The sequence below is a fragment of the Lethenteron reissneri genome, chromosome 63 (assembly GCF_015708825.2).
Source record: "Lethenteron reissneri isolate LAM-NWPU_2019-01 chromosome 63, ASM1570882v1, whole genome shotgun sequence".
Taxonomy (NCBI): domain Eukaryota; kingdom Metazoa; phylum Chordata; class Hyperoartia; order Petromyzontiformes; family Petromyzontidae; genus Lethenteron; species Lethenteron reissneri.
In genome coordinates, this window is record NC_083841.1 from 3,062,994 (window position 1) to 3,082,968 (window position 19,975).

The 19,975-nt window shown below is 55.1% G+C and overlaps 1 protein-coding gene across 1 annotated transcript in view; it reads left to right on the forward strand.

Annotated features, from left to right (window-relative positions):
- The window catches only part of DNAH9 (dynein axonemal heavy chain 9), a 97,566-nt gene that overhangs the window by 53,134 nt on the left and 24,457 nt on the right, over positions 1–19,975 (forward strand). Inside the window, exons 40-58 of the mRNA XM_061577056.1 lie at positions 876–1,023; positions 1,309–1,483; positions 2,822–2,995; positions 3,472–3,679; positions 4,675–4,840; positions 5,504–5,606; positions 7,585–7,824; positions 8,219–8,380; positions 9,235–9,431; positions 10,320–10,482; positions 11,394–11,517; positions 12,103–12,245; positions 13,110–13,271; positions 14,651–14,884; positions 15,328–15,588; positions 16,301–16,531; positions 17,542–17,736; positions 18,785–18,904; positions 19,018–19,206. Coding sequence (XP_061433040.1) covers positions 876–1,023; positions 1,309–1,483; positions 2,822–2,995; positions 3,472–3,679; positions 4,675–4,840; positions 5,504–5,606; positions 7,585–7,824; positions 8,219–8,380; positions 9,235–9,431; positions 10,320–10,482; positions 11,394–11,517; positions 12,103–12,245; positions 13,110–13,271; positions 14,651–14,884; positions 15,328–15,588; positions 16,301–16,531; positions 17,542–17,736; positions 18,785–18,904; positions 19,018–19,206 — 3,395 coding nt within the window. The remainder of the gene's footprint in view (positions 1–875; positions 1,024–1,308; positions 1,484–2,821; positions 2,996–3,471; positions 3,680–4,674; positions 4,841–5,503; positions 5,607–7,584; positions 7,825–8,218; positions 8,381–9,234; positions 9,432–10,319; positions 10,483–11,393; positions 11,518–12,102; positions 12,246–13,109; positions 13,272–14,650; positions 14,885–15,327; positions 15,589–16,300; positions 16,532–17,541; positions 17,737–18,784; positions 18,905–19,017; positions 19,207–19,975) is intronic.

Genomic DNA, 19,975 nt, shown 5'->3' on the forward strand with positions numbered 1-19,975 from the left:
CTATTTATTAAACGGTAAGTAATATAACACCGCACATGAGGTGGTGATCACCTTCCTCAACTCACTAATCACTCTGGAACACGACACAGAGGGGACCAGGCAGGCTGCGGGCTGCCTGGTCCAGGACGACGACCCGGGATTTGAGGACCGATGATGTCGTCTTCACTTCGGAGTTCAACAGCCTCGCTCTGCGTTCACACCACGCTTATATCCGCTCCGGCGTGGCCGGCTCCGCCCAGGCGTGGCCGGCTCTGCCCAGGCCACGCCTCCCTTCCCAGGCCACGCCTCCCTTCCCCCACCTCTGGGAAGGTCTGGGTCCCTCCACCACGTGACCCCCCAGGCACCCCCTTGGGGCCCCCCAGCCCTCGTACGGGCCGACACAGTAGTGACGTCCTATGTCGCTACATATGTACGTGGGAGTGGCGGTGTAGCGGTTAGCGTTACGTTGCGCTACGAAACTGGCGAGCCGGGTTCGGTTTCCGGCTCACGGCCAACACCAGTGACGATTATCTGAACCGGTTCTGGGACTCCCCTAGGTCGACTCAGCCTCAAATGAGTACCTGATGCGGTGCGTAAAAACATCGCCACCAGGGAGACAAAGGCGGCTGAGTGTGGTGCTGGCCACCCACCCCCTCGTGTGCCGTTCTGGCCTTCATAGGTGCTCGCTAACAGTACTTGCCCCGACAGTCTGTCAAGGCTATACGGGGGATCTTTGTCTTGTATTTACGTGTGTATGTTGAACTTCTTTCGCACCATACGTAGCCAACCGTGCTGAACGGAGGTGCCACATGGGCTCTCACCCGGTCGCAACATCCACCCGTCCCTCCCCGTCCGGCGACTCTGTGTGGGCTAACGTCGCCTTGTGACCCTTGCAGGAATCCTCTACATCAACCAGGCGGACCTGGGGTGGAACCCGCCGGTGAGCAGCTGGGTGGACGGGCGGGAGGTGCAGTCTGAGCGGGCCAACCTCAGCATCCTCTTCGACAAATACCTGCCCATGTGCCTGGACACGCTACGCACACGGTAACAAACTAAACAAAGACAGAGGTCTCCTCCCCACCACCCGTATAGCCTCAGTAGAATTTTGGGGAAAGTGCTGTTAGCGAGTAGCACGTATGATGATGATGATGATGACGACGACGACGGGGATGAGGGCTGTGGTGGATTTGTGCCCCCCCGTGAGTTAGTGAGTTGAGCGTCGGTCAACATGGGTTCCTGCAGGACGAACAGGTCTCCCATCGCACTTCTGACACCGCCGCATCGACCGCTGGCGTGCGTGCGTGCGTGCGTGACCCCACCTATTTGCAGGTTCAAGAAGATCATTCCCATTCCGGAGCAGAGCATGGTGCAGATGCTGTGCCACCTGCTGGAGTGCCTGCTCACGCCCACCAACACGCCGCCCGACAGCCCCAAGGAGCTCTACGAGCTCTACTTCGTCTTTGCCACCGTGTGGGCCTTCGGCGGGGCAATGTTTCAGGACCAGGTGAGTTGGGCGTGACGGGGGTGGGGGGGCGGGGAAATGTTTCAGGACCAGGTGAGTTGGGCGTGACGGGGGTGGGGCAGAGGTCGCAACCGGGTACCCGATACCCGTACCCTACCCGATACCCGGCTACCCGTACCCGGCCGGGTACGGGTACCCGTTTGCGAGCCTGATGCGGCCGGGTACGGGTACGGGTAGGCCGTGAGTCACTGGTGAGTAGCCGTTGGTCACTCATTTCGGGTAGGGTACGGGTACGGGTAGGGAACGGGTATCCGTACCCGGCCGGGTACGGGTACCCATTTGCGACCCTGGTGCGGCCGGGTACGGGTACGGGTAAGGAATCAAAACCCGTTTGCGACCTCTGGGGTGGGGGCAATGTTTCAGGACCAGGTGAGTTGGGCGTGACGGGGCGGGAGGGGGTGGGGCCCGGCGCGGAGGCTCGTGCCTCACAGCAGGAAGGTTGCCCCTGGGTTCGATTCCCAGCGCAGGAACCGCCTTTGCGTTCGGAGTTCGTGTGTGTCGTACACCCTGCACCAGCCGACGCAGCCATTTCCGCGCCGAACACTGCTCGAAAGCATTCGTGATCCGCGATGGAGCAGAAACGTCTTCGATTGCAGCTGCTTCTTCCCTAGGCAGGGAGAATTAACGATTCATCGATGCAACGAATTAAGTAGATTCTTTCAAAGATTTAAAAAAACGTGTCTTTTCCCCCCAATGTTATTTATTTTTCGTGATTCGTATGTACGTTGAACTTCTTTCGCACTGTATGCAGCCACCGGGGGTGCAGGGGAAGGACAGCGCAGTGGAAGTTAAAGATTCCAAGACGTTGTTCACGAAAGAGCCGGCGCCACGGTCCAAAATTTGCCAAATTATGAAATGTCCTAGGAAATTATTCAATTGGGATCAGATAGAGACAAGGATCCCCCCCGTACAGCACCTATGTAGCACCTACATGAATGCCGGCACGGCACACAAGGGGGTGGGTGGCCAATACCACGCTCGGCCTCTCCCCAGTGATGATGTTTACTACACACCGCACCAGGTACTCATTTGAATACTGAGTCGACCTCGGGAAGGCCCGTGACCGGTTCAGACAATCGTCACCGGTGTTGGTGGCCGTGAGCGGGAATCGAACTCGGGTCGCCGGGGTTCGTAGCGCAAGCGCGCCATCCGCCGCACCACCTGCCCCTCTCCCACTCAGCAGCAGCAGCAACAACATTGCTCTCCCTCTCGGTGTCCGTGAAAACGTCGGCGATGATCGCCCCTGAGGCTGCGACGAGTGACCGCGCCCAGTGCCCGGACGTTGCCAAGCTGACCTCCCCGAACCCTGCCCCCCCGCAGCTCGTTGACTACCGCATGGAGTTCAGCAAGTGGTGGGTGACCGAGTTCAAGACCATCAAGTTCCCGTCGCAGGGCACCGTCTTCGACTACTACATTGACCCCGAGAGCAAAAAGTTCGAGCAGTGGACAAGACTCATCCCCAAGTTCGAGCTGGATCCGGAGATTCCGCTTCAGGTGAGGCACGGCGGTCGGTCGGTCGGTCGGCAGGTCGCGTGTGGGTACTCCCGCTGCTTGCAAAACGTCTGGCCGCCGTGGGGAGTGGGCCAAAGTTCCATATTTGGGGGGGGGGGGGCCCTCAAGAGACATTTCTTTCAATTATTTTAACTACCAACTACCTCGCCTGGTATGCAGGAGGTCGTGGGTCCGATCCCGACCCTGACGCCTGTTGTATAGGTGGAGTTACTATGTTCTCACTGTCGTCGCGTGGATTTTTCTCCGGGTCCTCCGGTTTTTCCGCTCCCCATTTGGAATCGACGTCACTCGTTCAAAGTATTGATAAGCCACTTCGTTGGGCTATCATTTGTGATGGCCATGTGCGCTTCTACACAGCTCAGGGGGGCCTTACCTGTTAGCGTAAAAAAATGGTCGAGTGTGCTCGGCGGATAAGGAGAAATGTGTCGCTGTTGGTTCGTCGCCGCCGCGTCTCGCAGGCGTGCATGGTGCACACGATGGAGACGATGCGCGTGCGCTTCCTCATGGACCTGCTGATGGAGCGCCGGCGGCCCGTCATGCTGGTGGGCGGAGCCGGCACGGGCAAGTCGGTGCTGGTGGGCGACAAGCTGTCGGCGCTGGACGGAGACGCCTACGCGGTGAAGAACGTGCCCTTCAACTACTACACCACCTCCGCCATGCTGCAGGGTAAGGAGCCCCGGGGCTTCTGCTCCTTTTCCACTGGCACATCCGAGCCGTACCAAGCCCCCGGGGCCGTCGTGGTACCGGAGCGGGGGGTTGCCGCTGAGCGGTTGCCGTGCCGAGCCGGAGCCAAACCACGAAACGCCGGCCGAATCTGGCTGGAGGCCAAGCAGGGCCAGGGGCGTGGCTAATGGATTGACAGGAGGCTCTTGCGTGCACATTTTTAGTCACCCTGAGATTAACACGTAGGCTTTCGCGACCAATATTATTCATAATCAACGTTTTTGGGTTTAGAACGCAGACTGTTTTAAAAGGTTTGAAATGGGTGAAGCCAAACGGTCATAAAGAAGTGGCCGGGGCTGGTGATGTTAATGTGACAAATTAGCATGATGTTAATGTGAGAGATTAGCATGATGTTAATGTGAGAGATTAGCATGAATTTAGTGTGAGAAATGAGCGTGATGTTAATGTGAGAAATTAGCATGCAGCTGTAAGATAGGAGGAGAGTGGCCTCCTGGACGAGGACACGGAAGTGGCTATGTTAATGTGAGAGATTAGCATGATGTTAATGTGAGAGATTAGCATGATGTTAATGTGAGAGATTAGCGTGATGTTAATGTGAGAGATTAGCGTGATGTTAATGTGAGAGATTAGCATGATGTTAATGTGAGAGATTAGCATGATGTTAATGTGAGAAATTAGCGTGATGTTAATGTGAGAGATTAGCATGATGTTAATGTGAGAGATTAGCATGATGTTAATATGAGAAATTAGCATGTAGCTGTAAGATAGGAGGAGAGCGACCTCCTCGACGAGGGAGTGCATCCCAAAGGGTGCAATCCAAAGGGCATGTGAGTATGAGAGTGCAATCCAAAGGGCATGTGAGTATGAGAGTGCAATCCAAAGGGCATAAGAGCATGAGAGTGCAATCCAAAGGGCATGCGAGTACAATAAAGAGGACATGTGAGCATGAGAGTGACACGGCCGTGGCTGCCCCCCAGCCGTGCTGGAGAAGCCGCTGGAGAAGAAAGCGGGCCGTAACTACGGTCCGCCGGGCACCAAGAGGCTGGTCTACTTTGTGGACGACATGAACATGCCCGAGGTGGACGCCTACGGCACGGTGCAACCGCACACGCTCATCCGCCAGCACCTGGACTACAACCACTGGTGAGCGGGGAGGGGGGGGGGAGTAGGTGGAGGTGGAACAGCAACAGCGGCACCCTTGGCCCCTGCGGATTCCGAGCCGGGCCGTTGGGGCTCGCGACGCCGTGGCGCGAGGGTTTGTCGCCTCTTTGCTGGTTCTGTTCCCAGGTAGTCTCTTTCGTGGAAGCAAGTCTGTAAGTCATCCCGGGACATTAAAGTTTTCTTTTCAATTGATAGTAAAATAAGTAAATTTTTATTTAGTAAAATAATTTCTAATCATTATTATAATTATTCATCATCACCATCACGATCACGATCCATGGGGCAGATAGCACGTGAGGTTTCCTCTGTCTCGTGCCGATATGCTGAAGTAGTGCACCACATCGTTCTAGCACCTGATGTCTCTGTTAGGTCTTCATCTCCTGCCGGTTCCTTCCATTTTCCCGAACAATGCGCTTTGCATTTTTCCTGTCCTTTTGACCTCCCGTCGTGCCGGGAGATCAAAACGAACCGGTAGGACGTGGGGGGGGGGGGGGGGGGTAATCTGCGTCGCAAGTTCAGCGTTGCCAACCGTTCCACCACCGTGGCCGCACGGCCCAGCGCCGTGTTCCACGCGCGCCGCCGATCACCGCTGCGTCGCGAGCGTGACGACGGCACGTGACGCGTGCGTCTGCCCCCCGTGCGCAGGTACGACCGTCAGAAGCTGAGCCTCAAGGAGATTCACAACGTGCAGTACGTGGCCTGCATGAATCCCACCGCCGGCAGCTTCACCATCAACTCGCGTCTCCAGGTGCCGTTCCCCCCCCTCCACCCCAGCACCCCCCCCCCCAACCCAATCCCCCCTCCCGATCGCAGACGCTTCTGCCTTAGGCAGGGAGAATTGACGTTTGATCGATGCGCCGAGTAGAGTAGATTCTTGAAAGGAGATATTATTTTTTTACTTTTCCCCCCAATGTTATTTATTTTTAGTGACTTGTACGTATCTTGAACATCTTTTGCACCTTTCGATTTAAAGCTTTCGTGACTGCAGGGATTCATCTTCTTGGTTCTTTCGGTAAAGTCACGTAGAAGGGAGGTAATAAAATAATAAAAATAAAACATAATAAAATAATAATAAAATAATTCTGGATTTATTTTATTATGTTTTATTTTTATTATTTTATTACCTCCCTTCTACGTGACTTTACCGAAAGAACCAAGAAGATCTTTCGCACCGTACGTAGCCAGCCGTGCTATTCGGAGGTGCGGGGGAAGGACAACCAGCTCAACACACAAAGCAGTTCTAAAGAAAGGAGTTTTCAATCTGGATTTAATAGTGCATAGCTTCGGTGTCTTCCCAACGCTAATCTTTCCTGTACTTTGCACTCCTTTTGGTTGTATAGCTTCTTGTGTAACGTTCCGACCCCCATACCCCGACTGGACATTCGAGCTTTACAGATCGTCGGATTCTTCTAGTCTAAAGATTCCCGATTCTAGATTTGAAGTTTTCGTGACTGCAAGGATCCATACTCTTTGGTTCTTTCGGTAAAGTCACGTAGGTAAAAAATTTAAATAAATTAAATCACGACGTTTTGGAGGCAACACAAGCTTTCGTCTTCAGATGGAACCGTCACAGCAAAATTTGATAAAGTGACAAAAAATAAAATAAAAAATAAAATAAATTAACTCACGACGTTTCGGGCGCAACACAAGTGTTCTCCATCAGGTGGGACCACCACAGGCAGAAGCAACTGCTGGAATGGGTAAGAGAGCTGCAGAGAGCTAGATTTTATTGATTTTCTTTTTCTTTTTTTAACTTTTATTATTTCTTACCTACGTGACTTTACCGAAAGAACCAAAGGGTATAGATTCCCGATTCCTGCTTCTGTTATCCCCGATCGTGCAATCGGCGTCGCGTGGTGAGGCGAGGAAAGTCGTGCGTAGAATCTCTCGGAGCGGCGAGTCGGCCCGTGGTGCTGGGGAGAGGGGCGGCATGCTGGACGTCGCCTTGCCGTCACGCGCCAGTTTCGTCCTCGAGACGATGCGGTTTAAAATGTCACCGCTGCGGCTCGCCGAGTCTCGGAATTCTCTCTCTCTTTCGTCGCTAGAGTCCCGCTGAATTGTGATGTTTGGACCACTGCCGTGAATGAGTGAGTGAGTGCGTGTGTGTCCGTGGGCGGCTTCATCAATCGCTGTGTTCTCCCTGTTCCCTGGAGGAACCCCCGAGAGGGAGGGTTCATTCTAGCTCTGCCAGATGGAGTTTGGCCAGAAGGCGTCATAAACGCCTGTCCCTCTGGGGTCTCTAGAGGAGCGATGATCACAACAACGAGCGAAACCTCACTTGGCACAGTAGGGGGTACAGCTGGTGCATCTGCCAGTCATCTCAGTCAGCCAACCCACGGCACCTGGGTCCGTCCCGTAACCTCCTGTCGGCGAGCCTTCGACACTTCACGTGGCCTCAAAGTGCACCTGGCCTGGCACAGGCGTCACGGTGACGTCACCGTCACTTAGTGGCGAATGGCGGGTATTGGTATTGGCTTCATCAATGGGGGGGGAGCGGTGGCACAGCGGTTAGCGCGCTGCTGCGCTACGAACCCAGCAGAGACCCGAGTTCGATTCCTGCTCACGGCCACACGATGCATCTGAACCGGTCCTGGGCCTCCCCTCGGTCGACTCAGCCTCAAATGATGTCCTGGTGCAGTGGTGTGTGAACATCGATGGGATAAACGAGAGAACACCGCACGTCCTTACGTCATTGTCCCCCCCCACCTCCCGCCGACCTCCCGCAGCGCCACTTCTGCGTATTTGCGCTCTCCTTCCCGGGCTCCGAGGCGCTGTCCAGCATCTACAGCTCCATCCTGGGGCAGCACTTGCGCGGCAGCAGCTTCCCTGCGGCCGTGCAGAAGACGGTGCCGGCGCTGGTGGGCCTGGCGCTAGCGCTGCACCAGAAGGTGTCCTCGGCCTTCCTGCCGACGGCCGTCAAGTTCCACTACATCTTCAACCTGCGCGACCTCTCCAACGTTTTCCAGGTGCGCCACGGTTGGCGAGGTGTTAACTTCCTCGCCTGGTATACAGGAGGTCGCGGGTTCGATCCCGACCCCGCTGAGGCCTGTTGTATATTTTGAGTTTGCGTGTCTCTCTCTCTCCCCGTGGTCGCGTGGATTTTTCTACGGGTCCCTCCGGTTTTTCCCCCTCTACATTTAGAATCTGGCTGCTAGAAATGTCCACGTGATGATAAGCCCACTTGGTTGGCTTATCATCTGTGATGGCCAGGTCGCATCTGAAAAAGAGATCTACATAGCTCAGTGGGGCCTTTACCTGCTAAAATTAACAAAAATAGTTTAGTAGTTTTAGTATCGACTCCTGAGCCCCACTGGGCCACGTCTTGCGTAATCGATCTCTTTGCCATGTCCGTGTCGCCAGGGCATCCTATTCTCCACGCCCGAGTGCATCAAGGTGCCCCAGGACCTGATGAAGCTCTACCTGCACGAGTCGAACCGCGTCTACCGGGACAAGATGCTGGACGAGAAGGACTTCCAGAACTTTGACAAGATCCAGGTCGACACCGTCAAGAGGTTCTACGATGTGAGTCGCCGACGGGCGGAAAGCGCTCACCGTCGCGGCCGTCAGCGTGGCGGTCACTCTTTACTGCGAACATTTCGGTGGCGAAATGTTGACTACCTCGCCTGGTATACGGTCGTGGGTTCGATCCCGACCATGACGCCTGCTGCATATTTGAAGTTTGCACTGTCCTTTCTCCCCGTGGTCGCGTGGATTTTTTCTCCGGGTCCTCCGGTTTTTCCCTCGACATTTAGAATCAATGTGCGTTTAGAGTATTTGGGCACTGTAAATTTCCACACGATAAGCCACTTTGTTGAGCTGTTATCTGTGGCCAGGTCGCTTCTGGGCCTTACCTGGTAAAATAAAAAATAGTTTACTTTAGTTTGGCTTTGCGCACGTGTGCAATGCGGGGGGGTCGTGCTGACTCTCGTAAAGGTGATCCAATGAGAATGAAACTTCAGTCTAAAGTTGTGCCGCTGTTAGGGACTCACCCTTTTGGAAAGTGGCCACGCTGATCAAAGCGTCCATCGCCACAAACTTACGCATAAAGCGAATGTCCCAACGCGTTTTCTGCCGACACACGCGCATCGGCTCCCGTACCGTCGATCGATACTTTAATATTTTTTGTTCATTTTTTTTTGCGCTCGTAGTTCATGAAAGTTGGTAAACGGTGAAGCGGGCACGCGTGCCCTACTTTAGATCGGCTCTTGAGCGCGTGGCTCGCTCGCAAACGCTACGAGACGAGGGAGATCGGTGCGGCGGTGGCTCCGCAAACGCCACCGTGCGTGCCACTCGCCCCCCACTCGCCGTCGCTTAAAAGTAAAAAATAAATTCCAAATACGACGCCGTTTTCAATCCCCGCGCTGCCCTCCCTCTAGGACATAGACGAGACCCTGGCGCAGGCGCAGCAGATGAACATCTTCTGCCACTTTGCGAGCGGCGTGGGCGAGCCCAAGTACCTGCCGGCGGCCAGCTGGGAGTCCCTGAACCGCATCCTCGTGGAGGCCCTGGACAACTACAACGAAACCAACGCCGTCATGAGCCTGGTGCTCTTCGAGGACGCCATGGCCCACATGTGCGTGCGTGCGAGTACGCGTGTCTTTGTGAGCGTGGCCGCATGTGCGTGCGTACGTGCGTGGGTTTGTACGCGCGTGTGTATCTTTGCGTGAGTGCGTGCGAGTGCGCGTGTCTTTGTGAGCGTGGCCACATGTGCGTGTGTACGTGCGTGGGTTTGCATGCGTGTGTGTATCTTTGCGTGCGTGCGAGTGCGCGTGTCTTTGTGAACATGCGCGCGTGTATTTTCACGCGCGCATGCTCACAAAGACACCACTGACTTGCGTAGTAAAAAGAATAATTCACACCGTGCTAAGATTGGGATTCTCTCACTTTGACCAAATTCCAGCTCTGAGAATTCTAATGATCGGTTTGACTCGGGACAGGTGGGCAGTTCTGGCCCGTTTCCGTGTGAACAAGACGTCACTTGAAGGGATCTCGAAAGTAGTTCAATGATAGCATTGGAACCTCATTTGCCAGTAAAAAATATGATTATTGTTTTTTTACCCTTCTATCTGGCAACAAAACTGACACCTTTTTTACAAGGAGTCATGTTTGCATAGACCACAATACCTGCAGCCATAATGCAAACAAAAAACACAACTGTCCTTGAAGTTGATTGGTCCACACCCGAGACAGCTTTCCTTAGAGCCTAGTCACACATGGGTTGGACCAGATGACGCCAAAAGGTGCACTATCAATTATTATAGTTCAATGATATCCACTTCCGCGGGCCCTTTTCACACACAGTGGGTTGCATTGCTTCGCAAGAGTTTCCCGAATGGATCCGTGGTCTCGCGTGACGTGACGCCGATCACAGGATCAGGATAAAACATTGGGGGAATAACAAACACCCACCAACAATTCGAAGCTGTTTTTGTGTCCTCGTGCGGTGGACGGGGGGGAGCAGCTGCCGCATAAACCGCATCCTGGAGTCGCCGCGCGGCAACGCGCTGCTGGTCGGCGTCGGGGGCAGCGGGAAGCAGAGCCTCACCCGCCTGGCCGCGTTCATCAGCTCCATCGAGGTCTTCCAGATCACGCTCAAGAAGGGCTACGGCATCCCTGACCTCAAGGTGAGGCTTGCTTCCGCCGGGCCGCCGCCGTTACATCTTTCTCCCAACCTTGCAGCCGGGACAGCGCCGGGGCTTTGCCGAACCAGCCCCGGCACGGCTCAGGAGATGCCCGCTCGGTTATCTTGGTGTGCAATTAACCCCCTTGCCGTTACGAGGCTGTCCGCAAGTCGCAGGGTGGGGTGGGTGTCCCCGTTCGCCGCTGAATCTTGGAACGCGCGAGCGGCTCGCTCGGAGAGGCGGAAGCGGCGGCGCCGCCGTTGCTTTTTGAAGACGTCGTTACTCGCCGCAGGGAACCGTAGCGGCACGGGTGGTCACCGGTGTATTAGAAACACGCATCATGGGACCTCCTTTGCCAGTACCAAAATATGAGAATAGGTTTACAATTGAACTGAGCTATTAGCTTATTTTTTCAGAAGCGACCTGGCCACAAATGAAAGCTCAACGAAGTGGCTTATCACGTGGACATTTATCGCAGCCAAATACTCTAAATGTGTGTTTCTGAGAATACGTTTTCCCCTTTTATCTGGCAACAAAACAGGTGTTGAGATGTTAAAACACCAAACTGAAACCTTTTACAAGGAATCATGTCTGCATTAACCACAATGCTTGTGGTCAGAATGCAAACAAAAAACATACTCTGATAATGTATGCTTTGTCTTTGAAACTGAAAGCTGTCTCTGGTGTGGACCAATCAGTTTCAAAGACAGTGCATATATTATCAAAGTATTTATTCTGCTTGGACTCTGACCACAAGAATTGTGATTAATGCAGACATGATTCCTTGTAAAAAGGTTTCAGTTTTGTTGCCAGAAAAAAGGGGAAAAACCCTATTATTATATTTTGGTACTGGCAAAGGAGGTCTAATGATCAAATTCTCGTTTGCTGTGTGGGTCCTGTCCCGACCCCTGTAGGCCGACCTCGCGAACCTCTACATCAAGGCTGGCGTGAAGAGCCTGAGCACCTTGCTACTGATGACGGACGCCCAGGTGGCCGATGAGAAGTTCCTGGTTCTGGTCAACGACCTCCTGGCCTCGGGTGAGCCTGGGTGACGAGGCCCGATGAATTGCAACTCGCAGCTCTACGGCACGCCTGGCAAAACACATGGGCAGGCTGCAGCGTGTGCAGCGTTCTCTGGCGCGTGACGGTGACGGGGCACTTCAAGATCCGACGCCGTGTATGTCCAGTGCTTGCCGAGCTGCATTGGCTTCCGTTTGCCGAACGATTACGTGATAGTAGAGGTTTTTTTTTTTTGGGTTAGATCGTGTAAATATTTAAATGTGTCATCAGCAATATGGAGATTTTGTCAGGTGCTCTCAGTGTTGCCTTGTGGTGATGTCACGGTTGTTGTGGTGGTGGAAGTGATGATGTGATGCTTTTTGTGGTGGTGATGATGTGACGGTTGTTGTGGTGGTGATGTGACGGTTGTCGTGGTGGTGGAGGTGATGATGTGCCAGTTGTTGTGGTGGTGGCGATGTGATGGTTGTTGTGGTGGTGTAGGCAATGATGTGACGGTTGTTGCGGTGGCGATGATCTGACGGTTGTTGCGGTGGAGGTGGTGATGTGACGGTTTGTTATTGTTGCGGCGGTGGTGGTGGTGGGGCCTGCCTCGCGTGTACGCAGGCGAGATCCCGGACCTGTTCCCCGACGACGAGGTGGAGAACGTCATTAGCAGCGTGCGCAACGAGGTGAAGGCTGCCGGCCTCATGGACACGCGCGAGACCTGCTGGAGGTTCTTCATCGACCGCGTGCGCAGGAACCTCAAGGTGACGGGATGCGGTGGAGTAGCAAAGCTGGTTGTAGGAGGCAGCGCAGGCAATATGGGCGGCAGGGTGGTGACGCACTGTCAACGCTCGTGCCTCACAGCGAGAAGCGCCCAGGGTTCGACACCTGACTTGGGGTGCCTTTTCTATTTGGAGGTGCGGGATCGGACGCGCTTTCCTTTCATCGCTCAAAGAAAACAGTAAAACGTAACCGGTATTGGCCAACCGTCCCGCGATGCAGTGACCGTCTTTGTTCGACGGTTAGCCGAAAATCCATTGCGAGGATGACCGGAGCTCGCGTGATGGTTTATGCTCCCGAACGGGATCAGCAAGGTATTGTGGTTAATTTGTGGCGAGCAATCTTCGTTCGGCAACTGGAAGCCAATGCAGCTCAGCATTGCAGTACCCCATCACGTCACGTGCCAGAGAACGCTGTACACATGGCTGATGCATCTACATCAGCCATGTTTCCCCACGACGGCCTCACTGGGGTGCCGCGGTGGCAAGAGGTTCACTACCTCGCCTGGTATACAGGAGGTCGTGCGTTCCATCCCGACCCTGGCGCCTGCTGTATATTTTGAGTTTTAATGTTTTCCCCGTGGTCGTGTGGATCTTTCTCCGGGTCCTCCGGTTTTCCCCCCCACATTTAGAATAAACGTCACACTTTCAGAGTTCTTTGGCTAATATACATTTACACGCGATGATGATAAGCCACTGCCTTGGTGCTGTCATTTGCGATCGCCATGTCGCTTCTGAAAAAGAGCTATATAGCTCAGTGATGCCTTACTTGGTAAAATTAAAATAGTTTAGTTATAGTTATTTATGAGTCTCAAGACCCCCCCCCCTGCCGCTCCCCCCCCACCGCAGGTGGCGCTGTGCTTCTCTCCCGTGGGGAACAAGCTGCGTGTGCGCGCCCGCAAGTTCCCGGCCGTGGTCAACTGCACGGCCATCGACTGGTTCCACGAGTGGCCGCAGGTGGCACTGGAGTCGGTCAGCCTGCGCTTCCTGCAGGAGACGGAGAGCATCGAGGTGAGCGGAGGGTCCACGCGGAAAGCCCCCAGGGGATGTGGAGCGCCAGCGAGCGTCACACACAAGGGCAGGACACGGCCCCGCTGCTTGATTTTGGTTTTGATTTAAAGCTTTCGTGACTGCAGGGATTCATCTTTCGGTAAAGTCACGTAGAAGGGAATGACGCTGTCTTTCCGACAGCCCTGTTCTTCACCTGAGGACGGCTGCTTGCGTTGTCGCCGAAACAGTCGTGAGAATTGTATTTTATGATGTTTTAATTTAATTATTTTATTATTTCCCTTCTACGTGACTTTACCGAAAGAACCTAGAAGATACTTCATTTTGGTGGCCGCAAATTCGGACTTTTTCTCCCGGGTTGGGTAGGCGGCCTAATTTTTTTAATTTTTTTGACTGAATATATTTCCCCGGTCGCTTGCGGACAAGGAGCAGGCACCTGTGGATTGTGCCGCGGTTGCTTTAATGGCAAAAATATAAAATGAAAAGTACACGCCGTCCGCTTCGCAGTGGATGTTAAGGGTCCTGAGATTTTATTTCAGAAAGAGTAGTAGGCCACGTTCGCCGGTGTCACGTTACCATGATGCCTAATTTGATAAATTGCTCCCAAATCGGTAAGATGGGAAAGTCCACATAGTGACGGCACCCTCCTCCTTTCGGCTGGCTAATCCCTACTTTTTGGTCGACTGCTGTGTTCACCTTGCGCCAGTGGCCACTGAGGGTCTCCTAGGCTGGCCGCGGTGGTGAGATGGTAACTCATACTCTTAGTTCTTTCGGTAAAGTCACGTAGGTAAAAATGAAATAAAAATTTATAAAAATAAAACAATAAAATCACGACGTTTCGGAGGCAACACAAGTCTCCGTCGTCAGATGGGACCATCACAGCCAGATTTGCTTTACCGAAAGAACTAAGAGTATGAATCCTTGCAGTCACGAAAGCTTCAAATCTAGAAGATGGTAACTCCCTCGCCTGGTGTACAGGAGGTCGTGGGTTTTATCCCGACCCTGATGTTTCTTGTATAATTTGGAGCTTGCATGTTTTCTCTCTCCCCGTGGTCGCGTGGATTTTTCACCGGGTCGTCCGGTTTTTTCCGTCCACATTTCAAATCGACGCGCGTTTGGTGTATTGGGCTACCGCTATGAATTTCCACGTGATGATGATGATGAGACAACCAGATCGCTTCTGAAAACGAGCTACGTAGCTCAGTGGGGCCTTAACAGTCAAATAAAAAATAGTTTAGTTTAGACCGCAGCGGGGCGTCGCAACGGTCTAAGATGAGACGCGATTCCAGCCGCTGTGATTCACCGAGGCATTTGAGCGAGCGCCCTCCAAATCCTTATCGTTGCCCTCCCGCCGTCCTTCCTCCCTCTCCGTGTCTCTCCAGCCGAGCGTGCGTGAGTCGGTGAGCAAGTTCATGTCGTTCGTCCACACGAGCGTGAACGAGATGTCGCGGCAGTACCTGGCCAACGAGCGGCGGTACAACTACACGACGCCCAAGTCCTTCCTGGAGCAGATCAAGCTGTACCAGAGCCTGCTGGCGAGCAAGCGAGCGGAGCTCACCGCCAAGATGGAGCGTCTGGAGAATGGCCTGCAGAAGTTGCAGAGCACCTCGGCGCAGGTGCGGCTCCTCTCCGTGACGCTTGTGGACACATGGCCGGCTTCGTGAACCATTTTACCACCGGTTTCTTTCAAATCTCCAACACGACCACGTGAGAGAGAGAGAGAGACGGACACACGCGAACTACAAATATACAACAGGCGCCGTCAGGGTCGGGATGGATCCCGTGACCTACGGCGCATCAGGCGAGGTAGTTGACAACGCACCTGCCCTTCTTGGTGGTTTCTCTGCCGAGCAGCGGCCCCGGCACGGGGTCCACCGGCATCTCGCCACCATGGCGCAAAGCGTTTGGGGGAGGTGGCGGGGGGGGAAACGGTCTCGCCTCTCTTCCCACGCTCGCCGCTCGCTCGGAGTTGCGGAGCGATCTCGCCGCCGTCTGAACTTGGTCGACCGCCCCCCCCCCCCCCCCGACCGCTCTCCCTCCGCCTCGCCCGCGCACGCAGGTGGACGACCTGAAGGCCAAGCTGGCGTCGCAGGAGGTGGAGCTGAAGCAGAAGAACGAGGACGCCGACAAGCTGATCCAGGTGGTGGGCGTCGAGACGGAGAAGGTGTCCCGCGAGAAGGAGATCGCCGACGGCGAGGAGGCCAAGGTGGCCGTGTTCGCCGAGGAGGTGGGCAAGCAGCAGCGCGATTGCGCCGAGGACCTGGCCAAGGCCGAGCCGGCGCTGATCGCCGCGCAGGATGCCCTCAACACCCTCAACAAGGTGCGGCGTCACCGGGGTTTGTTTTTCAGTGAGCGGTTCGGTGCGTTGATGGGCGCTCGGCTTAATCCCGGGGCACCACGGTGTGCGAGATGTTAACTAACTCGCCCGGTATGCAGTAGGTCGTGGGTTCGATCGCGACTCTTGACACCGTTTCTCTCTCTCTCTCCTCGTGGCCGCCTGGATTTCTCTCCGGGTCCTCCGATTTTTCCCTCTGCATTTAGAATCGACGTTTGTACCGCCATGCATTTCCACGTGATGATAAGCCACTTCGTGGGGCTATTATTTGTGATGGCCAGGTCACTTGGTAGGGCTCAGTAGGCCCTACCTGGTGACATAAAAACAACATATAGTTGTTAGTGTTTGTAATCGGCGGCCCCTCGGACGGACGAACGAGTCATTTCAATGAGCGATTTGGCTGATGAACGAGTGATTTGGCTGATGGACAGTTGGAATCATCGAAGGGCAGTTGGGCATTGTCGCCTGTTATCTATATTTTTTCCATTCAAAGAAATACGTGTGATTGACGAGCGTGCCGTTTCTTCGAGGGGCTCGCACTGCGAGCGCCGGGCCCTCCCGCTAACGCCCACGCGGTAAGGTGCGGTGCGGTGCGGAAACGCAGCCTCTTGACACCGGTGAACTTTGACCGTCGCTCGCCCCCCGCACCCCCCCCCCCCCGGGCCATCCCCCCCCCTCCATCCCCCCCATCTCGCAGAACAATCTGACGGAGCTGAAATCGTTCGGCTCCCCGCCCCCGGCCGTGATCAACGTGACGGCGGCCGTGATGGTGCTCATGGCTCCCGGCGGGCGTATCCCCAAGGACCGCAGCTGGAAGGCGGGGAAGATCATGATGGCGAAGGTGGACCAGTTCCTGGACTCGCTCATCCACTTCAACAAGGAGAACATCCATGAGAACTGCCTCAAGGCCATAAGGCCCTACCTGCAGGTGCCCCGTGCACACGCGCCGTGACCTCCACCCACCACCCCCGTGCACACACACCGTGACCTCCACCCACCACCCCCTTACACACACACACACCGTGACCTCCACCCACCACCCCCGTGCACACACACCGTGACCTCCACCCACCACCCCCGTGCACACACACCGTGACCTCCACCCACCACCCCCGTGCACACACACCGTGACCTCCACCCACCACCCCCGTGCACACACACCGTGACCTCCACCCACCACCCCCGTGCACACACACCGTGACCTCCACCCACCACCCCCGTGCACACACACCGTGACCTCCACCCACCACCCCCGTGCACACACACCGTGACCTCCACCCACCACCCCCGTGCACACACACCGTGACCTCCACCCACCACCCCCGTGCACACACACCGTGACCTCCATCCACCACCCCCGTGCACACACACCGTGACCTCCACCCACCACCCCCGTGCACACACACCGTGACCTCCACCCACCACCCCCGTGCACACACACCGTGACCTCCACCCACCACCCCGTGCACACACACCGTGACCTCCACCCACCACCCCCGTGCACACACACCGTGACCTCCACCCACCACCCCCGTGCACACACACCGTGACCTCCACCCACCACCCCCGTGCACACACACCGTGACCTCCACCCACCACCCCCGTGCACACACACCGTGACCTCCACCCACCACCCCCGTGCACACACACCGTGACCTCCACCCACCACCCCCGTGCACACACACCGTGACCTCCACCCACCACCCCCGTGCACACACACCGTGACCTCCACCCACCACCCCCGTGCACACACACCGTGACCTCCACCCACCACCCCCGTGCACACACACCGTGCCCTCCACCCACCACCCCCGTGCACACACACCGTGACCTCCACCCACCACCCCCGTGCACACACACCGTGACCTCCACCCACCACCCCCATACACACACACGCGCACAACGCTTCGTAAAAGTTGGAATCCTTCTCTCTGCCAGGATCCGGCGTTCAATCCCGAGATGATCCAGGCCAAGTCGCTGGCGGCCGGAGGCCTCTGCTCGTGGGTGGTGAACATCGTCCGCTTCTACGAGGTCTACTGCGAGGTGGAGCCCAAGCGACAGGCACTGGGCAAGGCCAACTCTGACCTCGCCGCCGCCCAGGACAAGCTGACGAGCATCAAGGCGAAGATCACCGTGAGTGCCTCCCTCCGCTCTGCTGGCGGCGAAAGGGGCACGGAAGGAGCCCCGGTGTTGCAATGTTGTCTTGGGTGTCGGGTGGGGGGAGGAGTTAAATGATGACTACAGTAGAACCCCTCTTAACGACCACCTCTGTTTATAGTAGTATAGTGTATAGTAGTATAGTGTATAGTAGTGTAGTGTATAGTAGTGTCACGTAGGTAAAAAATGAAATTGAAATTGATAAAAATAAAATAATAAAATAATAAAAATCACGACGTTTTGGAGGCAACACAAGTCTCCGTCATCAGGTGGGACCGTCACAGCCAGATTTGCTGTCACAGGCAGATTTGCTGTATCTATGATACAGATTTGCTGTATCAATCAATGATACAGCAAAAGTATGAAGAGAGATTCGTTTTGAAAACAATGCAGAGTCAAGTAGAGTCGCAGAACTCGAGACTCGAACTCGGGGCACAGCTCTCCGCCCGCGTTTTCGCGTCACGTCTGGGCGTTGGTTCGGCCCGACGTCCGACGTTTCGCTCCACGTGCCGCTGGGAGGCTTCTTTGGATCCCCACGTGCGGAGCGGAAGGTGGCATGTTGGCGGGGGTGGCTCAGAGGTCAGAACCCTGAGTGACCGCGCCGCCCGGAATTGTTGCGTCTCACAACGCAACCCCTATGTGAAACAGAGCAACAGAGGGCAACCGAGTTCACGGTGTAGCCAACATCGTGGCAAGGCGGGCTCCCAAGTACACGTTTGAGGTTTGCCGCAGAGCCGTCCGAGGTTTTTTTGGGCCGGTAATGCACGACGATGGGGCATGGCGTCCGACGCTTTCACGGCACGCGTGCTCGGGTGGGAGGGTCGTGAATTCACTTCCCTAAGGGTTGCTCCCAGCGCGCGGAGCGAAACGTCGGCGGACGTCGTGCCGAGCGGGCGCACGGCGCGACCCGCACGCGCGCGTCGGGAGAGGCCGCTGTCGCGAGCGGGATGGTGCCGTTCGGCCGGGCGGGTGCCGGGCGGGTGCCGGGCGGGCGCTAACCCGCGGACGCCGCCTCCCTCCGCAGGAGCTGAACACGAACCTGGCGAAGCTGACGGCGCAGTTCGAGAAGGCGACGGACGAGAAGCTCAAGTGCCAGGCAGAGGCGGAGAGCACGGCGCTCACCATCTCGCTCGCCAACCGCCTGGTGAGCGGGCGGACGCACGCACGCGCACGCACGCGCCCCGCTTTCCGCGTTCGGTTCGTCGCCCTCCCCCCCCCGAGGAACGCAATGACACCCGTGGGCCTGCTGGCGCGCAGGTCGGTGGCCTGGCCTCGGAGAACGTGCGCTGGGCGGAGGCCGTGGGCTCCTTCCGGCGCCAGGAGCACACGCTGTGCGGGGACGTGCTGCTCGTCACCGCCTTCGTCTCCTACTTTGGCTACTTCACGCGCCGCTACCGCCACGAGCTGATGGAGGGCCAGTGGAAGCCCTTCCTCAGCCAGCTGAAGGTGATGGGGGCTGGAGAATCGGAATATGTATTTGCATTCTACATTTGAAGCTTTCGTGACTGCAAGGATTCATATTCTTAGGTTTTTTCGGTAAAGTCACGTAGGTAAAAAATTAAAATTAATAAAAGTAAAATAAAAATAAAATATAAATCACGACGTTTCGGAGGCAACACAAACGTCGTGATTTTTATTTTATTTTTATATTACTTTTATTAATTTTAATTTTTTACCTACGTGACTTTACCGAAAAAACCTAAGAATATTTATTTGCACTTGCGGGAGGAATTACAATGAGCCTACGAAGCTCTTTTTGCACAGATGTCCAGTAGGGGGGAGCAGGTCAGAACGTTACATACAACAAAGAGGACGATAACAAGATATGAGTGCAAATTATTAAGCAAGGTAATCAAATATCTTAAAAATATATACAAATAAAACTAAGCTATTTTTTTTATCTTACTAGGTTAAGCCCAGCCTGGGGCGGTGGGCGTGGGTTGCCACCTGTGCTGGTTTAACCGGGATAATTCCTCTTGATTGAGTTGGCTGCCAGCATGTTTAGTACATCAGAGGGTGGCAACTCTAGCTGTGGGGTAGCCATAGATGGGCCATCTCCGGGTTCATAATTGATATTTGGGTGAGAACGACGTGTAAGTTAAATGTGCGCATGTATGTTGAACTTCTTTCGCACCTTATACAGCCAGCCGTGCGAATCGGAGGTGCGGGGGAATGACAACAAACTCAACACAAGCAGTTCGAAAGAAATTAGTTT